General features: G+C 34.7%; 1 protein-coding gene across 3 annotated transcripts in view; it reads left to right on the plus strand.

Annotated features, from left to right (window-relative positions):
- The window catches only part of LOC148949052 (erythroid differentiation-related factor 1), a 101445-nt gene extending 91534 nt beyond the window's left edge, over positions 1-9911 (plus strand). For all 3 annotated transcript variants that reach the window (XM_089093121.1, XM_089093120.1, XM_089093122.1), the window contains exons 12-13: positions 529-763; positions 9689-9911. In XM_089093121.1, the coding sequence (XP_088949247.1) occupies positions 529-763; positions 9689-9851 (398 nt within the window). In that variant the 3' untranslated portion in view covers positions 9852-9911. The remainder of the gene's footprint in view (positions 1-528; positions 764-9688) is intronic.
- Positions 9912-24512: the final 14601 nt, after the last annotated feature.

Consider the following 24512-nt stretch of genomic DNA (forward strand, 5'->3'; position numbering starts at 1 on the left):
TCCTTAATACTAACTGTAGAAGTTGCTATGATGCACATTGCTATTGAATTGTGATTATCATTGATCTCCCTTTTTATAAAAACGAGCTTTATACAGTTATACAAGCGATTGTATAACCCGATTTGAGTTATTGGTATTCAAGAAACTATGTGAATCTCATTGAGCCATACGCATAACTAGGAGAAGAGGGTGGTTTAGCTACCCATTTGAAGCTAAAAGAATTTAAAATGTTTGTTTATATATTTAAAAAGGAATTTTAAAAGAAATATTTTGAATTCGCCACCTTTTTTTGTCTAAGACAACGGAATTCTAGTAAGTTAAGAAATTTAAATAGGTTTTCTGAAGGGAACTTACCAAAACAATTCGAAAATATATACAAAACCTGGTTATAACAACTAAAAAAAGTTAAATCCAATCCTTTTGCCTTTCTCTTCCTTTTTTTGGATGGAGATCTCTCTCTCGGTCTCTCTCTCTGTCTCTCTCTCCTCTTTGCTGACTTACTCACTCAATTTGCAAATCTTCGTATAGATGAAGATCACCGGCTCAAACAAGCACGTGCTGCCATCTCCTGTTACTTTAGCTGTCACTCTGTGCTGCACAAGATGTCACAAATGTATTTTGTAGCGCTTGGTTCCGGAGAATCAACCGAAGATCAAGACAAAGACGAAGCTGACGTTGTCCTTCGAAGTTTTTTGAAAAATTTATTAAAAACTCTTCTTCAAAGCATACAGCTGCATTTGCAACAATCCAAAAAAAACAAAAAGTAAGCTCTTGTTTCTTTTTATTTAGTGAAGCTACAGATATTAGGAAAGAGAATGGAAATTTAACTCCAAATCCCTTATCCTCCTAGAGATTGGGTACAGCTCAATCAAAATTAATTGACTTGTATTGGCGAAAAGAAAACAATGTTCTTAACTAAAAGAAGAAGAAATTACATACAAGAAAATTTTCAAATGGCATTTTGACATTTTGGGGTTTTGCTGGTAATTTTAAGGCATTATTGTTATGCAATTTTGGGTAGTTATTTTTAAGTATTAAATACCCTTCCAATATTAATGGCATAACAATAACATTTAAGGAAGCCCGAGACGGTCAATCATTTTGATCAAAAGCTTCCTTTAATCGATTGATTCAAGCATGATTGACCATTTACGAAACTGTTTGACGCCTGAGTCAAGCGTGGACGGTGATTGATAGAAAGTTTGAATCACTCAATCGGTTGAAGAGGGTGATTGACCGTCTAGACTAGTTTTGTTCAAGTGTTGCGTCAGTCACGCGCCAAGCAATGGAAGACACATCGGAAGTAAGCAAAAATGCGGAACGCGAGCATGTCTGTTTATTAATAGGGGCATACCGGGATCACCCTGAGTTACGGAAAGTTAAACGTAATGACCATTATAACGAAATAAGAAAAGTTTGTTATTTGACAGGATTTTGCGAGCGGTAAAGACATTGAAACTAGATTTTACAGTTTCCGAAATTCCTGTTGTCCTCTTGTTCTGTATCGCAAAGAACGTTCAATAAGTGATAATAGGGAAGCGATTTCTCATCCTTGGACCAACCATTGGACCTTGGTACCACTCCTTGGACCAACGATGTTTCCTATTTTCTTTTTGTTTTCGCTTGAGTGCAACCAAAGTATATGCAAGAAAAGTCAGATAAGTATTAGACTGCATTTCACACACGGTAGATACTTCACTACCTGGCTCTCAACTGAAACTAAAAATCGGGCCCTGAGTTAAAAATGTATTTGAAATTAGCTTTGGATGGAAGGGTTGATTGAAGCACACGTCAATCGATTTACGGAAGCTTTTTGATCCAAATGATTGACCGTCTCGGGCCTCCTGTACATCAATCTGAGAATACAAAATGTAGGTTTTGTCAGCTTTTATTTAAAGAAAGTCTGCACCCATTGGAAAAGAGAGTTTGCCGATCAAGTTCAAATTACAGTTTTGATGTGACGTATAATTTACTTTTATGGTCAAAGTACTCTTTGGAACAAAGTTCTTAACTGAAAGAAACTTATCAGAGAAATTAGTAAAAGAAAATTTGCGAATTTTTCGGTTTCACTGGCAATTTCAAGGTATTTTTCTTATTTTTGAGAATTATTTTTTTAGTTGAGCTTATTGTTTTTGAGAGCCTTAAGCAAAGCAAAGTTTTGGGCGTAAAACTGCTCCTTCGTGGGAGGAGGGCTTGGTATTTCGGACTGTAACTGTCCATGTGATTTATGACACTCCCTTCTGTGTAACAGTTCACGTCAGCCTCGTTTCTGAAATTCTACCTCAACATGCCCTGCTCGCAAAATGGCTGTTATTCCTAGGTGTCTCTATTAAAATTGTTAAGAACGAATCATCTCTTCAAATTTCAAAGAAAAGAACTTCTCTTTTATGGACAGTATCACACATTTTTTTTTAATAATTAAAACTCAAATAACCGAATTCTTCGTGTTTGGTTTAATGGTATCATTTTATTCCCGCTGAATAAGTGGTTTGGTGTGATATTAATTTAAAAAGAATTTTGATCCACAGAAAAAGTTTTTTCAAGAAAAAGTCAAGAGCAACATTAGACCAAAGACAAGGAGAAATAAAGTCAAATAATTATAATTCAAGCTTAAAACGAACATAAATCCAATATCAATAAATAAACAAACCCCAAAAACGAGCAGAAATTACTATAAATGGTCAAGTCAAACTTAAAATGAACTAAAACTTCCATAAACAGGAGTTAATGGAACGCACTCCTTCCTCCAAAGTCCACTAAAATAGAACATCATTTGCGCTTTAGTACCTTTATTAAGTTTTGATTGTGTTCAGAACCCTTCTCACCATTCCCTGAAGGTTTCAACTTAGTATCCTTAGCTGCTCCTGGGTGTTGTAGATACGCCCTTTTGAAAACTTGTGTTTTGAATTATCTCAGCATGCATTGAAATGTTCAATTTAGTACCCTTAGCCGTTCTTGAATTATTGCAGGTGCGCTATTTCGACAACATGTCTTCTGATTTAGTTCAAATATGTCCTGAAACTTTCAACTAAATACCCCCGTTTCTGATATTTTGCAGATGTGCCCTTTTTTGGCCACTTGGATGCATATTGTGTCTTCATTTTTTTTAGCACCTTCCTCACTATTAACTGAAAGTCTTAAATCAATACCATTGCAAGTTAATAAGATATTGTAGATATTCCCTTTTGACAACCTTGATACAAATAGTGTCTTATGATTTAATTAAATATCCCTCTCAACTTTCCATAACCTTTTCAACTTAACACGCCTAGCTGCTTATTGAGTCATTGCATATATGCCAATTTGACAGCCGTCTTGAACTGGATGTCTTTTGATTTAGTTCAGTATTCCCTGAAATTTCAAACTCAATACCCTCATCCATTCCTGGGATATTGCAAAAGTTCCTTTTTTACGACCTTGACGCACATAATGTCTTTTGACTTTATACAGCGCCCTTCTCAAAATTTTCTTAAAAGTTCCCGATTAATACCCTTAAAGGTTCCTAAGATATTGCAGATATGTCTTTTTGACAACCTGGAGGCACACAGTATCTTGTGATTCAGTTAAATACACCCCTCATCATTCCCTCAAAGTTTCAAATTCATATCCTTAGCTGTTGCCGAGATGTTGCTGACACGCTCTTTTGACATGCTGAAAGCATAGAGTGTGTTCAAGATTTATCTCAACATGCATTTTGAACGTCTCAACTTAATACCCTTAGACGTTCCTGAAACGTTGCAGATACACAATTTTGACAACATCGATGCACATAGTTTCTTTAGATTTAGTTCAATATCCCCTCAACATATTCTGAAAGATTCAATTAAATACCCTTAGCCATTCCTGATAAATTGCAGATGGGGCTTTTTAACAACCACTTCGATGTATATAGTGTCTTCTGATTTAGTTCGATATTTTCTTAAAATTCCGTTAAATTTTCGAATTGATATCCTTACCTGTTTCTGAGACATTGCAGATACGCTCTTTTGATAACCAGGATGAAGATGATGTATTTTGATGTAGTTCAGCATTCCCTAAAAGTGAGCCATTCCTGGGATATTGACCGCCTGGATGCACACAGTGTTTTTTTATTTAGTTTAACATCCAGTCACCATGCCCTGAAATATTTCAACTTAATGCCCTTAGCTGTTATTTAGACATCGTAGATACACCCTTTTGACAACCAGGATCCCCATAATATCTTCGGATTTAGTTCAGTAGCCCTTACAACATGCCCTGAAAGTTTGTAATAGTCTTAGGTGTTTTTGAGATCTTGAACAGGCGCCCTTTTCATAATGTGGATGCAAATAGTGTATTATGATTTAGTTGTACATCCCGCACAACATTTCTTGAAAGTTTCAAGTTAATACCTTTAGCCGCTCCTGAGATATTGCATATTTGCCTTTTTGACAACCTGAATGAACATAGTGTCCTTCGATTTTATTCATCACGTTTATTTGATTATATTTATTCATTATATTTATAATATAATTACGTATATAAGTTTGTTATTATATTACGTTTATATAATTTTCTCTTTATATTTCTTAGACATATCCCCTGAAAGGAATGGGAGGTAGGGGTTCTCTTTAGGTCTCTCTTGTTGGTCACATTGTTGTGTGGTATAGTTTCTTCACCTTCTTTACATCTTTTTTTTTTACAATAGATTCCCATATTGGTTCAATTTCTTTTTGATAAACTACAAAATTATCGTTATTAGTCAGATATAAATGACGATGGAGATCAAAGTTTTATTCGAGAAACGAAAGACAGAGTTCTTTTAAGAGCAAATTTAATTTGAATTAAAATTATATTATTGCCAGTAAATTAATATTCTCGGGTTTTTCCGTACTTTTTTTCGGATGATCATCAAAAAATCTGATTTTCTTTTTCTTACTATCAAATTTGGGATTTCCAAGTAGACAACACGTTCAATTTTAGCAGTAAGCGACTGAAGTTGGAGTAATTCTGAAACCAAGGTCGAGCTCATGGTATGTGGGGAGGGGGGGGGTAATTCTCTGTTTTACCCTCTCCTACCGAAAACATGAATGTTTCTATAAAAATGTGTTTCTTTTGGTCATTATTATATGTCTGAGGGGGGAGGGAGATAAAGCAGGGTGCTACGATCCAATGCCATCGTTATTATATTTATATAATACGGGATATTTATATATATATATATATATATATATATATATATATATATATATATATATATATATATATATATATATATATATATATATATATATATATATATATATATATATATATATATATATATATATATATATATATACTATGGGTGTGTAAATGTAGGTGCCATCCCTCAACAAATATTAAGAACTCGCCTCTAAAACTACCTTCTCCTCTCCTAACAGGGTTAGGGGATAACCAAAAGCGGATCTAGAAAATATAACCGACTTTTACTTACCAAAACGTCATACCAGCACAAACTTTGGACTTCACTAACTCACTTGAACGTTGACTTCCATGGACTTGGAGTTTTCTTTAACTAGCTAGACACTGTGGGCCAGCGGAGACACTGACCAATTAGAAGAAGCATTTATCAATAACCCTTTAAAATTTATCTGACAGTATCCAGAAAGCAAATCAATGAAAAAGACTAAGTCAGTTAGTATAGCTCGTACAGAAATATTACTACTACTACTCCTAACAACTCACCGCAGCACCAAGCCACCTGAGGCCAACACAGCTACGCACGCTCCTTCTCCATCCCAACCCTCCCTCATTCAAAGGCTTCCTTTTTACATCCTCCCAGGAAGTTCCCATTTCCTTTAAATCTTTCTTTATGACATCCTCCCACCCCAGACTAGGTCGATCTGCTTTCCATTTAGCCATAGACGGTTGGCCGAAAAGGACAATCTTTGGCAGTTTGTCATCCTTCATCCGCAGAATGTGCCCTAGCCACCTCAACCTTTCTTTCATCATAGTCCTAGAAAGCGGTATTGAACCACATTTTTCGTACAGCCTGCTGTTTGAATACGGTCAGTCATCCGGGTACCCAGAACAATCCTTAAGCAATTTCTCTGGAAAACATGTAGCAAATCTTCATCCGCTTTTCGGAGCGTCCATGCTTCAGAGCCATATTTGACCACTGCCGTCACTATAGCTTCTAATATTCTAATCTTGGTTTGCAGACTTATCTTCCTATTCTTCCAAACTTTTTTTTAACTGTGGTGAAACACCCTGAGCCTTGGCTATTCTACTTTTAACATCTTCACAGCTCCCACCATCTTTACTAATTATACTACCACGGTAAATGAAGCTGCCCACCTGATCAATCTTTTCGTTACCCAACGTCACATTTTCATCTTCAATAATTCCTAACCTTAGTGACATAGTCTTCTTAACATTAATTTTCAAACCAATACTAGCACCCTGAATCCGCAAAACCTCTAAAATTTCATTAAATTTAATGAAATTTTCCTGTGCTTAAAATTTCCTGTGCTCCTTAAGACAAAGTTTATCAAAATAATCCATATAAAGGAGGATAGAACAAAACCCTGCTTAACTCCTGATTTAATACACAACCAGCTGCTAACCTCATTTCCTACCTTAACCGCAGCAGTGTTATTTTCGTACATAGCAGTAATCACTTTAATGTATTTGTCTGGTATACCATACAAGGATAAAACCTTTACTAAAGCTCTTCTATCAACAGAATCAAACGCTTGCTCATAATCTATAAAACTGAGGACCAAAGGTGTTTGACAACTCAGGCACTTCTCAATTATTAACCTGAGAGTGAAAATTTGGTCGACACATCCTCTAAATTTTCTAAAACCGCACTGTTCTTCTCTTAAAACTTTGTCTACGGCATCTGTCAGTCTAAAAAGTATCATATTACTAAGTAATTTGCTACCTACAGAGACCAGACTAATGCCTCGATAATTACCACACTCACTTTTATCATCTTTCTTATAAAGTGGCTTAATTAAGGTTTTCCTAAAATCGTTAGGTACATCTTCTTTTTTAAAAATCATATTCATAATCTTCAGTACTTATTTCTGACCTCAGAGCCACCATATTTAAGAAACTCATTTACCATCAGCACCTGGATCCTTATTGTTTTTTAATCCTTTTAGTACTGTCGCTAATTCTTCCTCACAAAACAAATCTTCCTTCACATCCAAGGTATCAAAAATTTTTTCATTTTCCTCGATATCTATTACTGTAACTCTATCTCGGTTTGGCACATTCTCAAAATGTTCTTCCCATCTCTCTTTCACTCTTTCCTTATCACTAATTGTGACCCCGTTCCTTATTTTAACTGGGACAAGTCTGGATTGACTTGCCAGTACAATATTTTACTATTATGCCGACTAGCTGCATCTTCCAGATCCTCGGCAATTTTATCCATGGCCTCCACTTCACACCTCCTTAGTTCATATTTTAATGATTTCTCCACCTTCTTTGAATTCCTTTTGTTTTCATATGACCTATCACTCAGATAATTCTTGTACAAGTCCCTTCCCCTTTCTATTAAACATAAAGCTTTATCACTAACACTCGTAGCTGCAGTACTAGCTATCTTCCCTAAGACACCTTCAGCAATTTTACAAATTATTCCATCCATCTTCTACATTGTATATTTGAAACTCTCAAGTTTAGTATTCAACTGTTCCTGGAAAGTTTCTCTCTGATTCTCGTCCTGGAGTCTACCAACAACATAACTTTTCGGTAGGTAGTTACCCTTCTGGAATTTCAGCTTGAAATTAGCCCTAGATACTACTAGATGGTGATCTTTACTTTTGACATCAACAAAAGAACTCCTATGTACCCTAGTATTTTTTATTGATCCTGCCAGTCTGCGGTTTACTGTAACATAATCAATAAGGTTTGCTGTCTTACCATCATCTGAATACCGTGTTAACTTATGAGCCATTTTATGACCAAAAACCGTATTGGTTATAACTAGATTGTTATACCTATAAAATTGCAAAAGTCTGTATCCATTACTATTTTCTTTTCCTACACCAAGTTTACCTAGGCTAGGATACCATCTATCCCTATTTCTACCGACCTGGGCGTTAAAATCTCCTAGAAAAAACATCATATTTCTACCTGGGACCCTGTCTATTTGCTCATGTAACTGTAAGTAAAATTCATCTGAGTCACTAGTATCTCCGTCAGTCGGTACTACAGGGGCGTATACTACTATAACTGATACCCTGAACTTTTTAGTCATAAAATGAGCAATTAGTATTCAATTATAAATACCTTCCCAGTCTAAACATAACCTAGCATCTTCCTTATTCATCATGAGCCCTACTCCCTGTCTATGTACCTCATCCTTCCTGCCTGAATAAATAAAGTCTATATCTCCTAATTTCATGTTTCCTACCCCTGGGATATGAGTTTCTGAAACTCCTAATAAGTCCAGTTCGAATCGTCAGTCAAAATGTCGATACGATAGTCATTTTTTAATGTCATAACATTCCAAGTTCCAATTTTCATGTTCTTTAAATCATTGAAATTATGTTGGCCTCAGGAAAAGTAATGATCCCGGATACCAGTGCAGGACGGGGATCACGTATCTTCTCAAGTCTACACCGAAGTGCTTAAGCCGGCTTAGAACCGGTCAGCAAGATGTCCCTGGGACCTCCAGTATGAATGAAGGCTTTGTGCAATCTTGGGCCCATTTTGGTAACAACATGGTTTTCAGCACTTGGCGATGCTCTTCTATCAACAAGAGTCGAAATCCTGCACAGACAATCTCAAGCCTATTACCTCTGACTCATTATATATCCATGCTTACAAATATTATGCTGCCATGGGGAGGCAGCCCATAGTAGATAAATTAACTAGGAAGAGGTTTTTCATCCCGAAAACGCCCATCAAAACAGACCGAGCCCAGAAGAATTGTCCATGGACTCCGATGCAAATGCTGTGTCGTTTACCAGGCTATTACCACTCCTCAAGAAATAATATGCTATAAGCCAATGTGTTTTCTTGGTTATATTTAAGCTTCAAAAATTAACCCGCAAATGAAAGCAGTTTCTATATAGGTCTCGATGAAAGCAGTTTCTATATAAAGAAGAAAAAGGAAATTTATTTGATAATTAAGGCCGTGGGTCCGACTGTTATTTTATAGTTAAGCGTTACTTTTTCTGTTTCCGGATTCCGTTGAATTTAGCCCCCCCCCCTAAGTAAATAATTCTGGGCATAAACCTGACTGGAAGTAGATTTATTGCGTTTATCTTGTCATTAAACTTCAAAATATATGTATGGAATAAAACCCAGGTAACGGCGTAGGACAATTTTTTGATTGTTTTCCAAAATTTCGAAAAATTGGAGATTTCTTCTTTTTCTTTAAGTGTTTATATAATTTAGTCTTTTTATATTTCTTGAAAACCATCTCTTCCACCCCCCCCCTCCTGAAGGAAGTGCATGCGTTCGCGCTTAATTATACGGTTACCTTTTTATTTGCAAGGTCTCTGAAGTTGATACAAATACACACAAAGAAGTGTATCAGGTTCCTTTGAAAGTTTTAGATTTTTTTCAAATTTTTCATATTCCCCTAAATTTTGAAAAATTCAAGATTTCTTTGTTTTTCTTTACAACTTTCATATTTTTCTATTTTAAATATTTATTAGAATACACTCTCCCTTGAAATAAGTTTATACGCTTGCGCCTGATTATGGGGCTATTTTTCTATTTGCAGGTTCTCTGAAGTTGATGTCACTAAGCTTAAAGAAGTTTATCAGGTTCTTTTGAAAGTGGATCAAAAGCCTCCTTTCTTAGAATTTCTACAGAGCTTTGATTTGGCTTTCCAGAAAGCTTTTGAACTTATGAGTTCTACTAATATCATATCAAAAAGCGAATAATATAACTTGTATAGATCTTTTAATTATTTTATATTTTGTGTGTATATTAATAAATTAATAATCAAATGTTATTCGTTTATTAAGGCGCAAAGCTGTAGTTGCATTAAAGCAAAACAAAATCTAAATGAAAATTAGGTGAAAATTTCGGAGTTTAAGCTCTCATCAAACTAGGTGAAATTTATTGCAAGGTTTTTACAAGAAGTCAGTATATCTGTTTTCTTTAATTTAATTAGTATTTGTATAAGTAATTAGTATTCACCTAGTAGTTAGTGATATCAATTAGTGACTAGTAATCACAAATCAATTGATAGTAACCAATTGAGTGATTTGTAGCAATTGAGTTGGTAGGCTATAAATATAACATTCAATTCGTAATCATTAATCAACTAGTGATTCAGTTTAGTTGTTTAGCAGCGCCTCAGTTTCTGACTGTTGAAACAACTTTCTAGATTAATTTCACCTTCTTTACCTATAACTTCTTAGAACAGTGGTTCCTAACCTTTTTTTTTTTTTTTACTAAATCTGACTTGAAATTTTTTTAACAAACATTTAAAGACATTTTGCAAGTTATTGTTATATTTCACAAAACAATTATTAAATCTAAGTTTGATACATTTTTTTCATAATTTAAATGGACCAGAACATTTTGCATTGGTATTTTTTAAATAATTTATCATGAACATGTATGGACAGAAAACTTAATGCTTCTCAATGAGTCCTTGAGCTTGAATATTTGAGCTAATCTTTTAAATCTGGACCAAATTCTATTTGTTTATTTATTCTATGTTTGTTCTTGATTAATACATAGGATGACAATGCCCTCTTAACAAGTACTGGGCTGTGGAAACGCAACAAATACTTCAGGGCTTTATCACATATGCTTTTATATTCTTTCCTTGTTCGGGCCCAGAACTCATAAGATCTACATGTTTAAACTCGAAACCCAGAGAATCATCTGTCGAAATATCAATTAATGCCTCTTTATCTGAGATTGGCAAGCTGGTTGCTTGCTCAAAAAAAAAAAGCTTGATCAAGGGGATTTAAGTTGTTAAAATACAGTTGTTGCTAGAAGAATATTAAAAAATAGAGCTAATGAAATCTACTACTATCATACCAAAAACGGCTAGCATAACTAATTCAGATCTTAATTATTTTGTATATTATGCATATATTAATAATATAAGAGCTTTACACATTTTTAGTGCAGAAGGTTATTCCCCCCCCCCTCTAAAGCTACGAAAACGAAGAGAATGACAGGCTACTTATTGCAAAGGAAGCTGAAGGAGAAGCCGTTGTCAAGAAAGAATGTATTGAGTTTTTTACTCGAAATTTTTTTAGCATTTTTAATAACCCATGAACCTTACAATCCCATTGCAAAAGTCTACCTGTTTATTTATTTATTTAATTTTTTCATAAAGATATGTACATGACAAGAAATTATATGCCCCTACACGAAGGAGATGGGTGGAATAACCAATGATCCAGCGCATAATGTGTACATTAAGGTGCAAGACTTCTGTTCAAATAAAATGAAATCAAACTTAATGAGAAGTGCGCAGAGAACTGAGAATGTAAAAGTTTCTCTAAACATCGTAGATATTTAGTCATTTAGATATTTAGATTGCAAACAGTCAGTTTAGTTGTTTTTAATAATTCAATTGATATTTCAATTTTTAATTAATTTTCAATTAGTAGCCTAGTTAAAAGATAACATCAATTAGTGATGAAAAAATCAATCAATAATAATCAATTGAATGATTTGTAGCAGTTAAGTTATTGGCCGTAAATAATTTAATTTGCTATTTTATATACAACTTTTCATATTTATTTCAGTTTCTTTACGTACAACTTCCTGGAAGAATATGCATTTGAGCGAATGCTTTCTTTTAATATCATATAAAAACGATTAACAAGGCTGGTATAGGTCTTTAATTGTTTCGTATGTTAAGTATATTTTAATAGATTAATAATACAAGTTTTACACTGTCATATGGCACAAGGTTGCCTGTTTCTTTTATTATTTATTTATTTCATAAAAAATGCCACAAATGACAGGTCACTTATTACGAAGGAATTTGGAGGTATATACTGTGACCTGGTCGTAATGTGTTTATACAGGTGGAAAATGTCGGTTGAATTAAAGCAACTTCAAATTTAATTAAAAGTTTGTAGAGGATTAACAGTATAGAAGATTGTCTAAGTATATGAAAGTATGCAAGATTTGTGTAAACAGTCAGTTAAGTTATGTTTAATAATGTAATTAACGATTCAAAGGACAATTTATATTTAATTCGTGGTTAATAATAATATCAATTAGTGACTAGTATTAAATCAGTTAGTAATAACCAATTGAGCGATTCAAAGTAATTCAGTTACTAATTAGTAACAATTATTAGTCAGTTAGTAGTAACTATTGTTTGATTAGTAATCATTAATAAATTAGTAATTTAGTTTATTTATTTTAGAATCACCTCAGTTTCTGACTGTTGAAACAACTTTTTAGATCTATCTGAAATTCTATATAATTGTCTAGGGTTGTTAAAAAAAGCAAAAAAAAAGAAATTGAAAACCTTTCCGATTGTCTTCCAAATGATTTGCTTTTCAAAAGTCTTATTTCTTGTGCATGGAATTTATTTCCATTGAAAGAGCAAATGAGTTAAAGTAAAACAAAAAATGACTAATATATTATAATGCAGCTAATATAATTAGAATAAAAACAATTATGCAAATTTAGTACAGAATTTTTTTTATTTTACATTCAAAACTATTCTTCTACGTGACGCCCAAGATACAAAAATAAAATATAAACTATTTTCTTTTAACACAACATAATAAACGAAAATAATTGTAAAAGACTAAAAAATACATAAAAATCTACTAAAAAAAAGTGTCTTTAGAAAAAAAAATCTAAAAAGAAAGTTTATCAAAAAAAAGGAAGAGAATATAAATAATGTTTTGTAGAGACCACCTTGTATCTTTAAATGAGTAAAGATAAAAATTTCTGCTTTTTCTGATGTTTCCTAAAAAAGAAAAAATTTTGGATTTTTTAAACAAGGTGAAATCCTGGAGCAGTAGTGACAGTTGTATAATTATCAGCGACAACTTTCTATGTCATAACGGCCCGGGCTTTCATCATTACTTTCAAAAAGCTTCAGTTTTCTGGATAGAATGAAATATTTTTTTTTACTTTTTAATGCCTTGGGAAAATATGTGTTTTTTATGAAATTGAAAGTTTTTATCTTACTCTTCCTGTCTCTAGTAAATCTTTTACGATGTTCCTGCTTGACTCAGCTCCGTCCAACTCCAGCCTGTCCAGCCCAACCCTTGTTAAACTCAACCTCTATGAAACTCAGCCCAGTGCAATTCGATTTTAATTAAACCCATCCCAGTTTAACTCAACCCCATGTAACTGAACTCTAAATCAACTTAACCCCTGCAACAGCTTAGGTTAAATTAGGTCGCATAGCTGTTGTTGACCGCATCTGAAGGAAAAATGCTATACGAAGAAAAGTAGTACCAATAAATTCCTTATTCTATGCTCTTTAAAAATATCATGATCGCTTGTTGGATACTACGCCAACCCCCCCCCCCCGCCCTGATGGTCCCAGATATATCCATTGGATATACAAGTATAAGGAAACCGAGAACAATGAAAGTATGAGTATGAAATAGCAAAACTAAGCTCATTTTTTTTTTATTAGATGAAGTTTTTCAGTAAAATCACACGAAATAAAAATTTAATTTTTTTTCTTTTGTATATAACTTTCTTTTTCTTGTAAAAAAAAGCAATACAAATAAGGTCATCGCGAACAAACTTTATATCAGAAAATACCTGGGAAACTTGATGGGTCCAATCGGAAAATCCTGATTAGCGTCAGGGGGTGGGCCGTAAATCTAAGTATTATAGTAAACAATTTTTTAGACTCTACTCTCTTTACAATTATGAATAAACTAAAATAAAAGCAATCGTGATAGTAAAAAATAAACTTGAAAAGCCCGAACGTTTTGTCAGCGAAAGAAAAGAAACTATAATGAAATATATCAAAAAAATAACATAAAAAGATGAAAAACTATAAATAAAGAAAAAGAGACACAAGAAACTAGAGGATCAGAACTGAAAACTTTTATGGTTGTTTTTCCTATAGGCCTTGTGGTATGGGAAGGTCAGGTATTTAAAAAAAACTGGAAATAGTGCAGTCAATTGCAGCTCTGCTTGGCAATAAGGGTCCGGGGTATGATTTCAGCTACCGCAAGGTTCGACGACAGGCTTGCTACCTGTCCCTCTAAAAAAAGACTCAGCAACTGAAACGTCGATTTGATACTATGAAGCATCAATGGCTCTAGAGTGGGTGAAACGTTAAGTGAAGAGAAATCTGAATACTAAATATTAATTAAATTTTGGAAAACATAAAAGATTCCTAAAAAGTTTTGTTTCCAACTACAACCATCAGCTTTATTGCAACTCTTTGCATTGATGCTAATGGAAAACTGTTTACAATCGGCGAGTTCTTGGAAAAAGCGCTCATAAATTGTTCCAAACACTTATTCAATGACTTTGGAAATAACCAAAAATAATTGAGAGAATCAAAGAAATTCTATTGTCAGCTAGAACAGTTCAGCATGACGTATATATGGTCAAAAACATTGACGAAAGGTAAAAACGGATTCGTTGCCTACTGACGTAATTGAATTGCAGTTGACAACTTGATTAAATTCCATTCGGTCGGTAAACGTCGCCTTGGGGCCTCTTTCTTCTTAATGACGTGGAAGTGGCTTCTATATGCTTTACTATCTTCTGCATGGTAAAGAAGGACCGAAAGGTGGTGAGGTACAGTTTTCCTTCATCCTTTTTGGGGGATGACCACGAGGACGAGAACCGTGAATTTGGCCTTCGAAGGTGATTTTCGGGAGACGGGACCGGCTCATCCGTTGTACGTGACCGAGCCATCAAAGTTGCTGGAACTGGATCTTCATGAGAATTGTTTGTTGTACTTTAAGGCGCTCAAGAAGTTCGACATTTGAGATTCTATCAAGGTAAGTGATCCCGGCGATGCGGCGGAGGCACTTAGTTTCAAATGCTGCGAGTCGACGATTGTCATTTACCTTCAGCGTCTATGTTTCACATGAGTAGATTTCGATGGGGATGATCAGGGTATCGAAAAGTCGTGTCTTAAGCCGCAGAGACAAATCCTTGCTTCGCCATATGGGCACAAGGGCTTTGAAACTGGAACTTGAGAGGGCGAGACGTCTTTTAATGTCTTTTGATAGACTGTTGTCGCTGGTGATCAAACTACCGAGGTAAGGGAACTCGTCGACCCACTGGATACTCTCTCCATTAAGTTTCAGGTCTGGCTTAACTGTATCCTGCGGCTTTCGTGAGCAGCACATAGCCTTTGTATTTGATACATTTATATTCATTCCAAAAGGACTAGTGGTTTCGAGGACGTTGTTAGCAACGGCTTTTAGATCCTCGGGTGTTTCAGCCATTTCGTCGATATCGTCGGCGTAGGCTAGCTTATCTGTCTGAACACCCCCTATATGTGCGTCGCAAGTTGTTTCCACCAGGGATAAGACTGCTGTGAGGAAAAGGTTTATCAGCTGTGGAGACAAGAGGTACCCTTGAAGGACACCTGCGGAAGTCTGGAAACTGTCAGTGAGACCTTCACTAGTCATGACGAGACCCCCAAATTTGGAATACATATCTTTGATAAGATCTACTAGGTTACGTGGGATTCCTTAATGGAGGAGGATATGCCATAGGCTGTTTCTCCAAATAAGGTCAAATGCTTGCCTAAAGTCGATAAAGAGCTGATACAGGTCGCGACCAAATTCCAGATATTTCTCGAAAATTTGGCGAACAGTAAAAATTTGGTCAACGCTCGATCTCCCAGGGTGAAAACCGCCTTGGTATTCTTGGATGACTAAGGACGACACGGCTCTGATCCGTTGGAGTATAATTCGGGTGAAGATCTTGGCAGTTTGACTTGTTAGGCTAATAGGACGGTAAATATTAAATATCGCCTTTGACCCTTTCTTGTGTAGCGGAACAATTGTGACTTCGCACCAAGAAGTTACATATCTTTTATAAGAGTACATATCTTTGATAAGATCTACTAGGTTTCGTGGGATTCCGTAATGGAGGAGGATATGCCATAGGCTGTTTCTCCAAATAAGGTCAAATGCTAGCCTAAAGTCGATAAAGAGCTGATACAGGTCGCGACCGAATTCCAGGTATTTCTCTAAAATTTGGCGAACAGTGAAAATTTGGTCAACGGTCGATCTCCCAGGGAGAAAACTGGCTTGATATTCCTGAATGACTAAGGACGACACGGCTCTGATCCGTTGGAGTATAATTCGGGTGAACATCTTGGCAGTTTGACTTGTTAGGCTAATAGGACGGTAAATATTAAATATCGCCTTTGACCCTTTCTTGTGTAGCGGAACAATTGTGACTTCGCACCAAGAAGTTGGGAAATAACCCTTTTGTCCGGCAGCGGATACAATCTTGTGGAAACGATCTATAAGTGGTTCGCACCGGACTTTCAGCAGTTCTGCCTGTATTCCTTCTGGGCCAGGGGCCTTGCTAGTCTTCAGCTCTTGGTTGGCATCCTCAACCTCAGAACGGAGAGGAGCTGGACTGGGGTCTAAAACAGTAACGGGAAACAGGTCCAGGACAGCAGGGTTTGGAAGGATATCAGGATTAAGCTTTTCTTTGAAATACTCCATCCATCTCGATCGGATACCTTCTGCGCTTTGTATCTGGGAGCCGTTTTTATCTAGCAGTGCACAAGAACTGAGACTTTTCTTGCTTGTTAGCTCACGAACTCTCTTATACATCAAGTATGAGTCGCCTGATAACAGTGGCTTCAGTTCACGAAAAACTGTTTTTGGGGAGAAAAGGGGTGAAATGTACTTTTCAACATCTAGGGGGAGGGCAAATTGTTTTTTTTTTTTTTCATGTCATTAATGAAAATGCAATTTATGCCATTGGTTGATTAAAGTGTATTCCCTTAAAAATAATTTAAAATGAAAATGTTATTGACGCAAACATCGGTTGAATTTTCTTATTTCGGCTGGATTTTAGCCGTATCCGTAGCCGAAATAGGTTGCCAACCGCTGATATAACATACCACAGCATGAATTTTATACAGTATCGAAAATTTGGTTCAGAAATGGGACACATCAAAGCACGCGGTTTGGGGGTTTCCTTAAAGCGTCACAATGAAAGCCTCAACAGGGCTCCTATATTCCCATCGCAATGAGCTAAAAATTTGTCATTGCGAACGTGCGAAGATTGAGCCATGACGAAAGGTTTGCGACTGATGAGTCCCAAAAATCTGTAATGGAGTATATAGGAACTTTCCATACTATATAATATTTATGCTGTTGAGCATACTGTCTACATGTACACCTCAAACTGGTGCTCCGATCCAGCCAGGGGTTGATACAGAATCTATGTTGGGTTGGGGACGGGGCACCAACGAAACTGGGTCTCTCTACCCCTGTGATCAGTGCGGTTTTCGATTTTCTGAGGGGATGCATATCCCTGTGACCTCCTTGACCCGTTCCTCAGTCAAGCTTATTGAATCAAAATGAGTGAATGGTTATGCACAGTTTGAACGGAGTAATTAATATCCTTCGGTATGAGACTATATAAAAACAGCAATAACCTTTTTATGTAAAAATGGTCAAAAAAAAAAAAAGGTTTAAACACTAAACCACACCTAGGCGAGTAGGCGAATACAATTAAAGTTACCTAAAATCAAAAGCAGATCAAAGGCTTTTGACATAAATGAGTTTAGAAAAGTGGATGAATTCTTTCGTTTGCCAATCGAGCATTAATGCTTCCGTTGTTTAATCCGCCTGATTGACCTTTTCTAAGCCAGTTCAAACATTTTGTTCGTTGGCTTCTAATTTACGCCTACACTTTTTTTTTTCTTCTCAATTTTAGCATTACGAAAGTTTATGGCTTACTTTCTAATTAAAAAATTGTAAATGGGAGTTCCTCCTCCCTATTTGTTATTTTAATCTTATAGATAACGTCTTTTATTTATATGATCAGAGGAAACGCGCAAGAATTGCCTTAGTAAAGAGCCATGTGTCTTCGATGTATAATTTGCCTTCGATGTATAATTTTTCCCGCCCACTTTGTTTGAAAGGGGTGGTCATAGCAGCTCGGATGGGGATCATTTTGCTGGTTAAAAGCTATAATACACTTCTGAAGTTTTAAAACTGATTGGAGGGCCCCTAGCCCCCTCTCCACCCCTTTTTTGCAGCCTGACTCTGAGGCAGCGCCCAAGACATCGGCTCAGAATTTTCTGATAACCATTTTTTCAAGGTAGTCAAAAGATCCAATAAATGTTCCTCCGTGGATGACAAAAACACCACATCTCCTGGGGCAAGAGCCGCAGATAATGATAATCGCCAATCGAAAAAAGGAGGGCATGTCCGATCCCCAATGGACAAGGAAAATATGAAAAGGATATTATATTCCCCCTAAAATGCTACATGGAAAAGGACGAAGAAAACTTTTCTAGCTGGTGCACAGTCCCTTCAAAAATGGGGCCACAAAAGAGTCCAAAAAACTTTCCCGATTGGCTCGGAGCTTTAAAGAATCTTTTGAAAAAAAAATGCGCGAATTAGTTTGTTATGTCGAGAAACAGGCTTAATATTTTTATGTCTCTATCCTAAAATCTGCAACTTGACATAGTATATCATGTACATGGTCAAACATGACATTTTCTTGAAATATTCTTTGGAACAGCCTTGTTTAAATTCGGCCTAGGTCAATAGTATTTTAATTTTAGTCTTTTAGTGAATTTATATCATTAGATAACAAATCATCTCTCACCTGCTCGAAAATATTTTTGACCCTTACTTCAACGCGACGCTGAGTTGTTCCACCTCACAATGACTTATCTTTGTTTCACTCAATTAGAAATTTATTCTTTAATTAATAACTGGTACCAAGTTATTCTTTAATAACGTAGCTGGTACCAAGTCCATATCCAGAGGTTTTTTTTTTTCATTCTCTCTATAATTTTTGTGTTAAAGAAGAAACAGGTGGTAGAGATAGATAGTTATTTTTGTTGTTTTTTACTTTCTTCTACAGTTCTTTGTTCTCTGAGTTTTTCTTTCATCTTTCAATTTTTTTTTTCATTCCTTGAGGATGTCCATTCCCAATTCAGACATCTTCAATGAAAATTGATTCGTCTATATTATATTTTGATGGTGCTAATTTCAAAACTATGTCGAGAAATAAAGTAAAAAAAAAAAAAAAAAAAAAAAAAAAAAAAAATATGTAGACCGTTGAACTCTCGCCGGAAACTCATTTGCAGCCCAATAAAAAAGAACTTACTTTGTCAAATGATGAGTCAAAGAGTTCAAAAGGTAGAAATTTTTCTCTGATAATATATGCACCAACAAGGCCGTATCCAGGAGGGGGGAGCTTACGGTGTTAGACCCCCCCCCCCCAAAAAAAAAAAATTGTCAACTTATAAAACTTAACAAAAATGATATAAACAAATTTCTGATACGTTTTTTTTTATTGTATCCCCCCCCCCCCGAAAAATCCTGGATGCGTCCTTGCACACCAATAAATGAATCTCGTGTATTCTATAATTTTGAACTTCATTTTCTAGAGAAAAACAATGAATAGGATGTTAAAATGAAACAATAATTATTATATATTATATTTAATACAATGAAAGATCTTAAGCTGAACTGGCCAGCTATGACAAAGAACTGTAAAGAGAGAAATCTCAACGGAGAACAAAACAAAGGGGATTACAGCCGGTAGAAAGGAAAGATAAAAACTAAAACGAAGTGGATATTTCACCTGTATGAAAACAAGGCGTCTTCAACGTTGATGAAACAAAGATAAAAACTAAAATGACCTAAAAACAAATAAAGTCTAAAACCAAGAAATAAAAACAACCAAATCAATATCCACAATATTGTTGCCACTGTTCTTATAGGTCGCATTTTCGACGTAATACCTTGAAATAAGTATCCTTTTCCCAGACCACACTGCCGAACAAATAAACGTTCAAATGGGGATAAGTCCGTTTATCTAAACAGGGAAAACAGGTACAAAAGTCTAGATATTTCGATCACATATACAGCGATCGTCATCAGTAGAAGTACTAAAATATTAAAATTAAAACTGACATTTTCATACAAAACAAAATAGTCAACTTCCGGGTCATTCACTAAGTTTTTTAGAGAGATCGCTGTATATGTGATCGAAATATATAGGCTTTTCTGTCTCTTTTCACTGTCTAAATAAATGGACTTATCCCCATTTGAATGTTGAACGAACATGTAAAATGAGCAGGAAGTTTATTATTCAATAGAAGTTACTAATACAATAATTGTATAATAATTAGTATAAAAGACAGTAATCATAATTTGATCACTAAACTATTAAAGCAAGAATTTGACAGAATAAGCAAATGGTTTGGCAGAATTAGTCGCACAACTTCTCTTTTAACTTAATAAAAAAAAACCATTGAAATAAAAGTAAAGAGCCATATTCAAAGCTTAAGACGAGATAAATAAAGCCCAATAACAATTCAAACTTAAAATGACCAGAAATTTCTTACAAAGAATAAACAAAACCAAAAACTAACAGAAATTAAAACAAATTATCGCATCAAATATAAAAATAAGAGATACTAATATGGATGAATGAATAAATCCTAAAACGAGTAGAAATCAAAACTAATACTCAAAACTTGAAACAAACATGAATTACTACAAAGAGGAGCTTGGTTAGCCCCCCACCCCTCCCCTCTAAACGTAAACTTTCTAAAGTCTGTTGCATCATTCGCTAACTATATGTATTTTGATTTGAACAGCGTTCTTTAATTTAAAAAAAAAAAAAAAAACACTATAATAATCAAGATGATTGGAAATAACTAAAGAAAATAAGCTGAATATTTAATTTATTAATTTATAGAAATACCAGCAATTCAAGATTCAAGGTTTTATTTAACAATATGTTTTTACTTGTTAATGTTATAGCTATGAAAAAATTCAAAATATATTTGGTTTTCAGTAAAGCGCAAATGACACTATAGAGCCTCTGATAGGATGATTTGATGTAAAAGCGAATAATGATTATTATTTAATAGTTTTGCAATGTTATTTGGTAGTTGCACAATGAATTGAAAATTGTAATTTGTTATTCCCCTTGTGAATCCAAAAATGGTAACTAATTCTTCTTTTTCTCTTAAACTGCTTCCCATCGCAGGTTATTCACATGCTCTAAGAAAACCTTAGTTTAATCTCATTTTTCCATAATCCCAAGTAATAAATATATCATCCATGTATCTTGCCCAAAAGTCAAGTTGAAAAATTTGAAATTAAAGTTGATATTTGTGCACAATGCGCATAAATATTTGATAAGAGGAAACTCAGCCCTCCCTCCCCGTATTGGCAAATCTCTGAATTGGCGGAACAACTATTCTAAACTAGAAATAGTTTATTTATTTACTGGAAATTCTTGCTAAATGCGGTATGGTTTCAATTTTCTTCCCGCAGAACATTCTTCTATTACATCTAAGAGCTGTTCGTGTTTTGTTTTTTTGCTTTGTTTTTGCAAAATCCAAAAAGATTTACAAATAGACCATATATATATACATGGATTGTGTATGGAAGCTAAATAGTATTTAATTGATTAAACAATCTCTTGACTGATTTAACTGATCTAATTATTTTATGCATATTTAATTTATGCGTTAAAGATTATAGATTTTTAATATAAGAATTTGGTAAAAAAAAAGTTGCTTAAGTGATGACGCAAGCCATTTCTCAAGCTTTTCAGTTAATGTTTTTTTTTTCTTTTTAGTTAAGTAGTAGAAACAATTGGTATCAGAGCAGCAAAAATACACTATAGTAAAAGTTGGCTCACCCCCCTTCTATTCACATAGCCTTCTAAACCGAAAATCGTTAGTAAGTTTATTAGAAATGTTTAGTAAACTTAATATGTTCTCTCTTTCCTTTTTTGTACATAAAAAAGAAACAAACGTAATGCAATATTAAATCTGCTTTTTATTTTCAGCTGACTGGAAGCGTTGCTAAGAAACTGGAAAAAAATTAAACAGAAAAGATTCTAATTCTTAAAGACAAGGGTTATCTAAAGAGGGTTACCGAATTTTAACCTCGCTCCTTGAAACTTTTGTCCGACTCGTAAAAACGTAAAAAAAATGCATATAAACAAATATTTTATGCTTTTGTGTACCCCCCCCCCCCCCAAGACAAAAATCTGGGATACGCTCTTTCTTATAAAAAAATGTTTCTTTGAGCCCTTTGGACTGGCATAGACAAGCATCTATCTTTGGTGGTAATAAGAGTAGAGAAGGGGGTGCCAGTCCCACGCCCACACCATATATGGGCATATACTCCCTAGGGGAAATGGATTTCCGAGAAATTGATTGCGTAATCGAAGGGGAAGTGAATTTCTGAGAAATTGATTTGTTGGAGTTCGTCCAGGAGAATTGTCTCCGGGCGAAGTTTGCACATGCGCATTAACGGTGGGAGAAATGTATTGATCTATAACTCGTGACGGGACTCCATATATGGGCATAGAATCCCTCGAGGGGAGAGGATTTTCGAGAAATTGATTGCGTAATCGAAGGGAGAGAATTCCCGAGAAATTGATTACATAATCGGTAGAACCCTATCAGGAGCTCGTGACGGGAATCCATTTAAGGGCATAGAATGACGTAATCGACTACGACAAATTGATTACATAATCGGTAGAACCCTATCAGGAGGTCGTGACGGGGGTCCATTTATGGGCATAGAATGACGTAATCGACTAGGACAAATGGATTTCTGAGAAATTGATTACAGAATCGGTAGAACCCTATCAGAAGGTCACAAAGGTACTCCATATATGGGCATATACGGACGTAATCGACTAATACAGTTGGATTTCTGGGAAATTGATTACACAATCTGTACAGCCCTATCAGGAAGTCGTGACGGGAATCCATATATGGGCATTGAATGACGTAATTGACTAGGACAGTTGGAATATTTCAGTAGTGGTTTGTCGTGGTTTACCATTTCACGGTTACATTCTCTTGATTTTTCAAAGTTCATTTTCGACTTCTTTGGTATGCAAGAGTTGGAATATTTCAGTAGTGTTTTGTTATGCTTTACCTTGTCACAGTTACATTCTCTCGATTTTTTAAAGTTCATTTTGAATTTCTTTTATTGAAATGCAAGAATTGTAATATTTCAGTAGTATTTCGTCGTGGTTTACTTTGTCACTGTTACAGTTTCTTGGTTTTTCAAAGATATTTTTGAATTTATTTCATTGAAATGAAAGGGTTGGAATATTTCAGTTGTTGTTTATTGTGGTTTACCTTGTCAGAGTTACATTCTCTCGATTTTTCAAAGTTCATTTTGAATTTCTTTCATTGAAATGCAAGAGTTGGATTATTTCAGTAGTGGTTTGTCGTGGTTTACCATTTCACAGTTACATTCTCTTGATTTTTCAAAGTTCATTTTGAATTTCTTTCATTGAAATGCAAGAGTTGGATTATTTCAGTAGTGTTTTGTTGTGGTTTACCTTTTCACAGTTACATTCTCTTAATTTTTCAAAGTTCATTTTAAATTTCTTTCGTTGAAATGCAAGAGTTGGAATATTTCAGTAGTGTATTGTCTTGGTTTAACGTATTACACTTACATTCTCTTGATTTTTCAAAGTTCATTTTGAATTTCTTTCATTGAAATGCGAGAGTTGGAATATTTCAGTAGTGTTTTGTTGTGGTTTACTATGCCACAGTTACATTTTCTTGATTTTACGAAATTCATTTTGAATTTCTCTCTTTGAAATGCAAGAGTTGGAATATTTCAGTAGTGTTTTGTTGTGGTTTACCTTTTCACAGTTATCTTCTCTTGATTTTTCAAAGTTCATTTTGAATTTCTGTTATTGAAATGCAAGAGTTGGATTATTTCAGTAGTTTTTTTTCGTGCTTTACCTTGTCACAGTTACATTCTCTTAATTTTTCAAAGTTCATTTTGGATTTCTTTCGTTGAAATGCAAGAGTTGGAACATTTCAGTAGTGTTTTGTTGTGCTTTACCTTGTCACAGTTACATTCTTTTGATTTTTCAAAGTTCATTTTGAATTTCTTTCGTTGAAATGCAAGAGTTGGATTATTTCAGTAATGTTGCGTCGTGGTTTACCTTGTCACAGTTAAATTCTCTTGATTTTTCAAAGTTCATTTTGAATTTCCTTCTTTGAAATGCAAGAGTTGGAATATTTCAGTAGTGTTTTTTCGTAGTCTACCTTGTCACAGTTAAATTCTCTTGATTTTTCAAAGTTCATTTTCAATTTATTTCGTGAAAATGCAAGAGTTGGAATATTTCAGTAGTGTTTTGTCGTGGTTTACCTTGTCACAGTTACATTCTCTTAATTTTTCAAATTTCATTTTGAATTTCTTTCGTTGAAATGCAAGAGTTGGAATATTTCAGTAGTGTTTTGTCGTGGTTTACCTTATCACAGTTACATTCATTTGATTTTTCAAAGTTCATTTTGAATTTATTTCGTTGAAATGCAAGAGTTGGAATATTTCAGTAGTGTCTTGTCGTGGTTTACCTCGTCACAGTTACATTCTCTTAATTTTTCAAAGTTCATTTTGAATTTC

This window comes from Artemia sp. Qi Xiang Cuo, chromosome 8 (genome assembly GCF_049724085.1).
Source record: "Artemia sp. Qi Xiang Cuo chromosome 8, ASM4972408v1, whole genome shotgun sequence".
Classification (NCBI taxonomy): Eukaryota; Metazoa; Arthropoda; class Branchiopoda; order Anostraca; family Artemiidae; genus Artemia; species Artemia sp. Qi Xiang Cuo.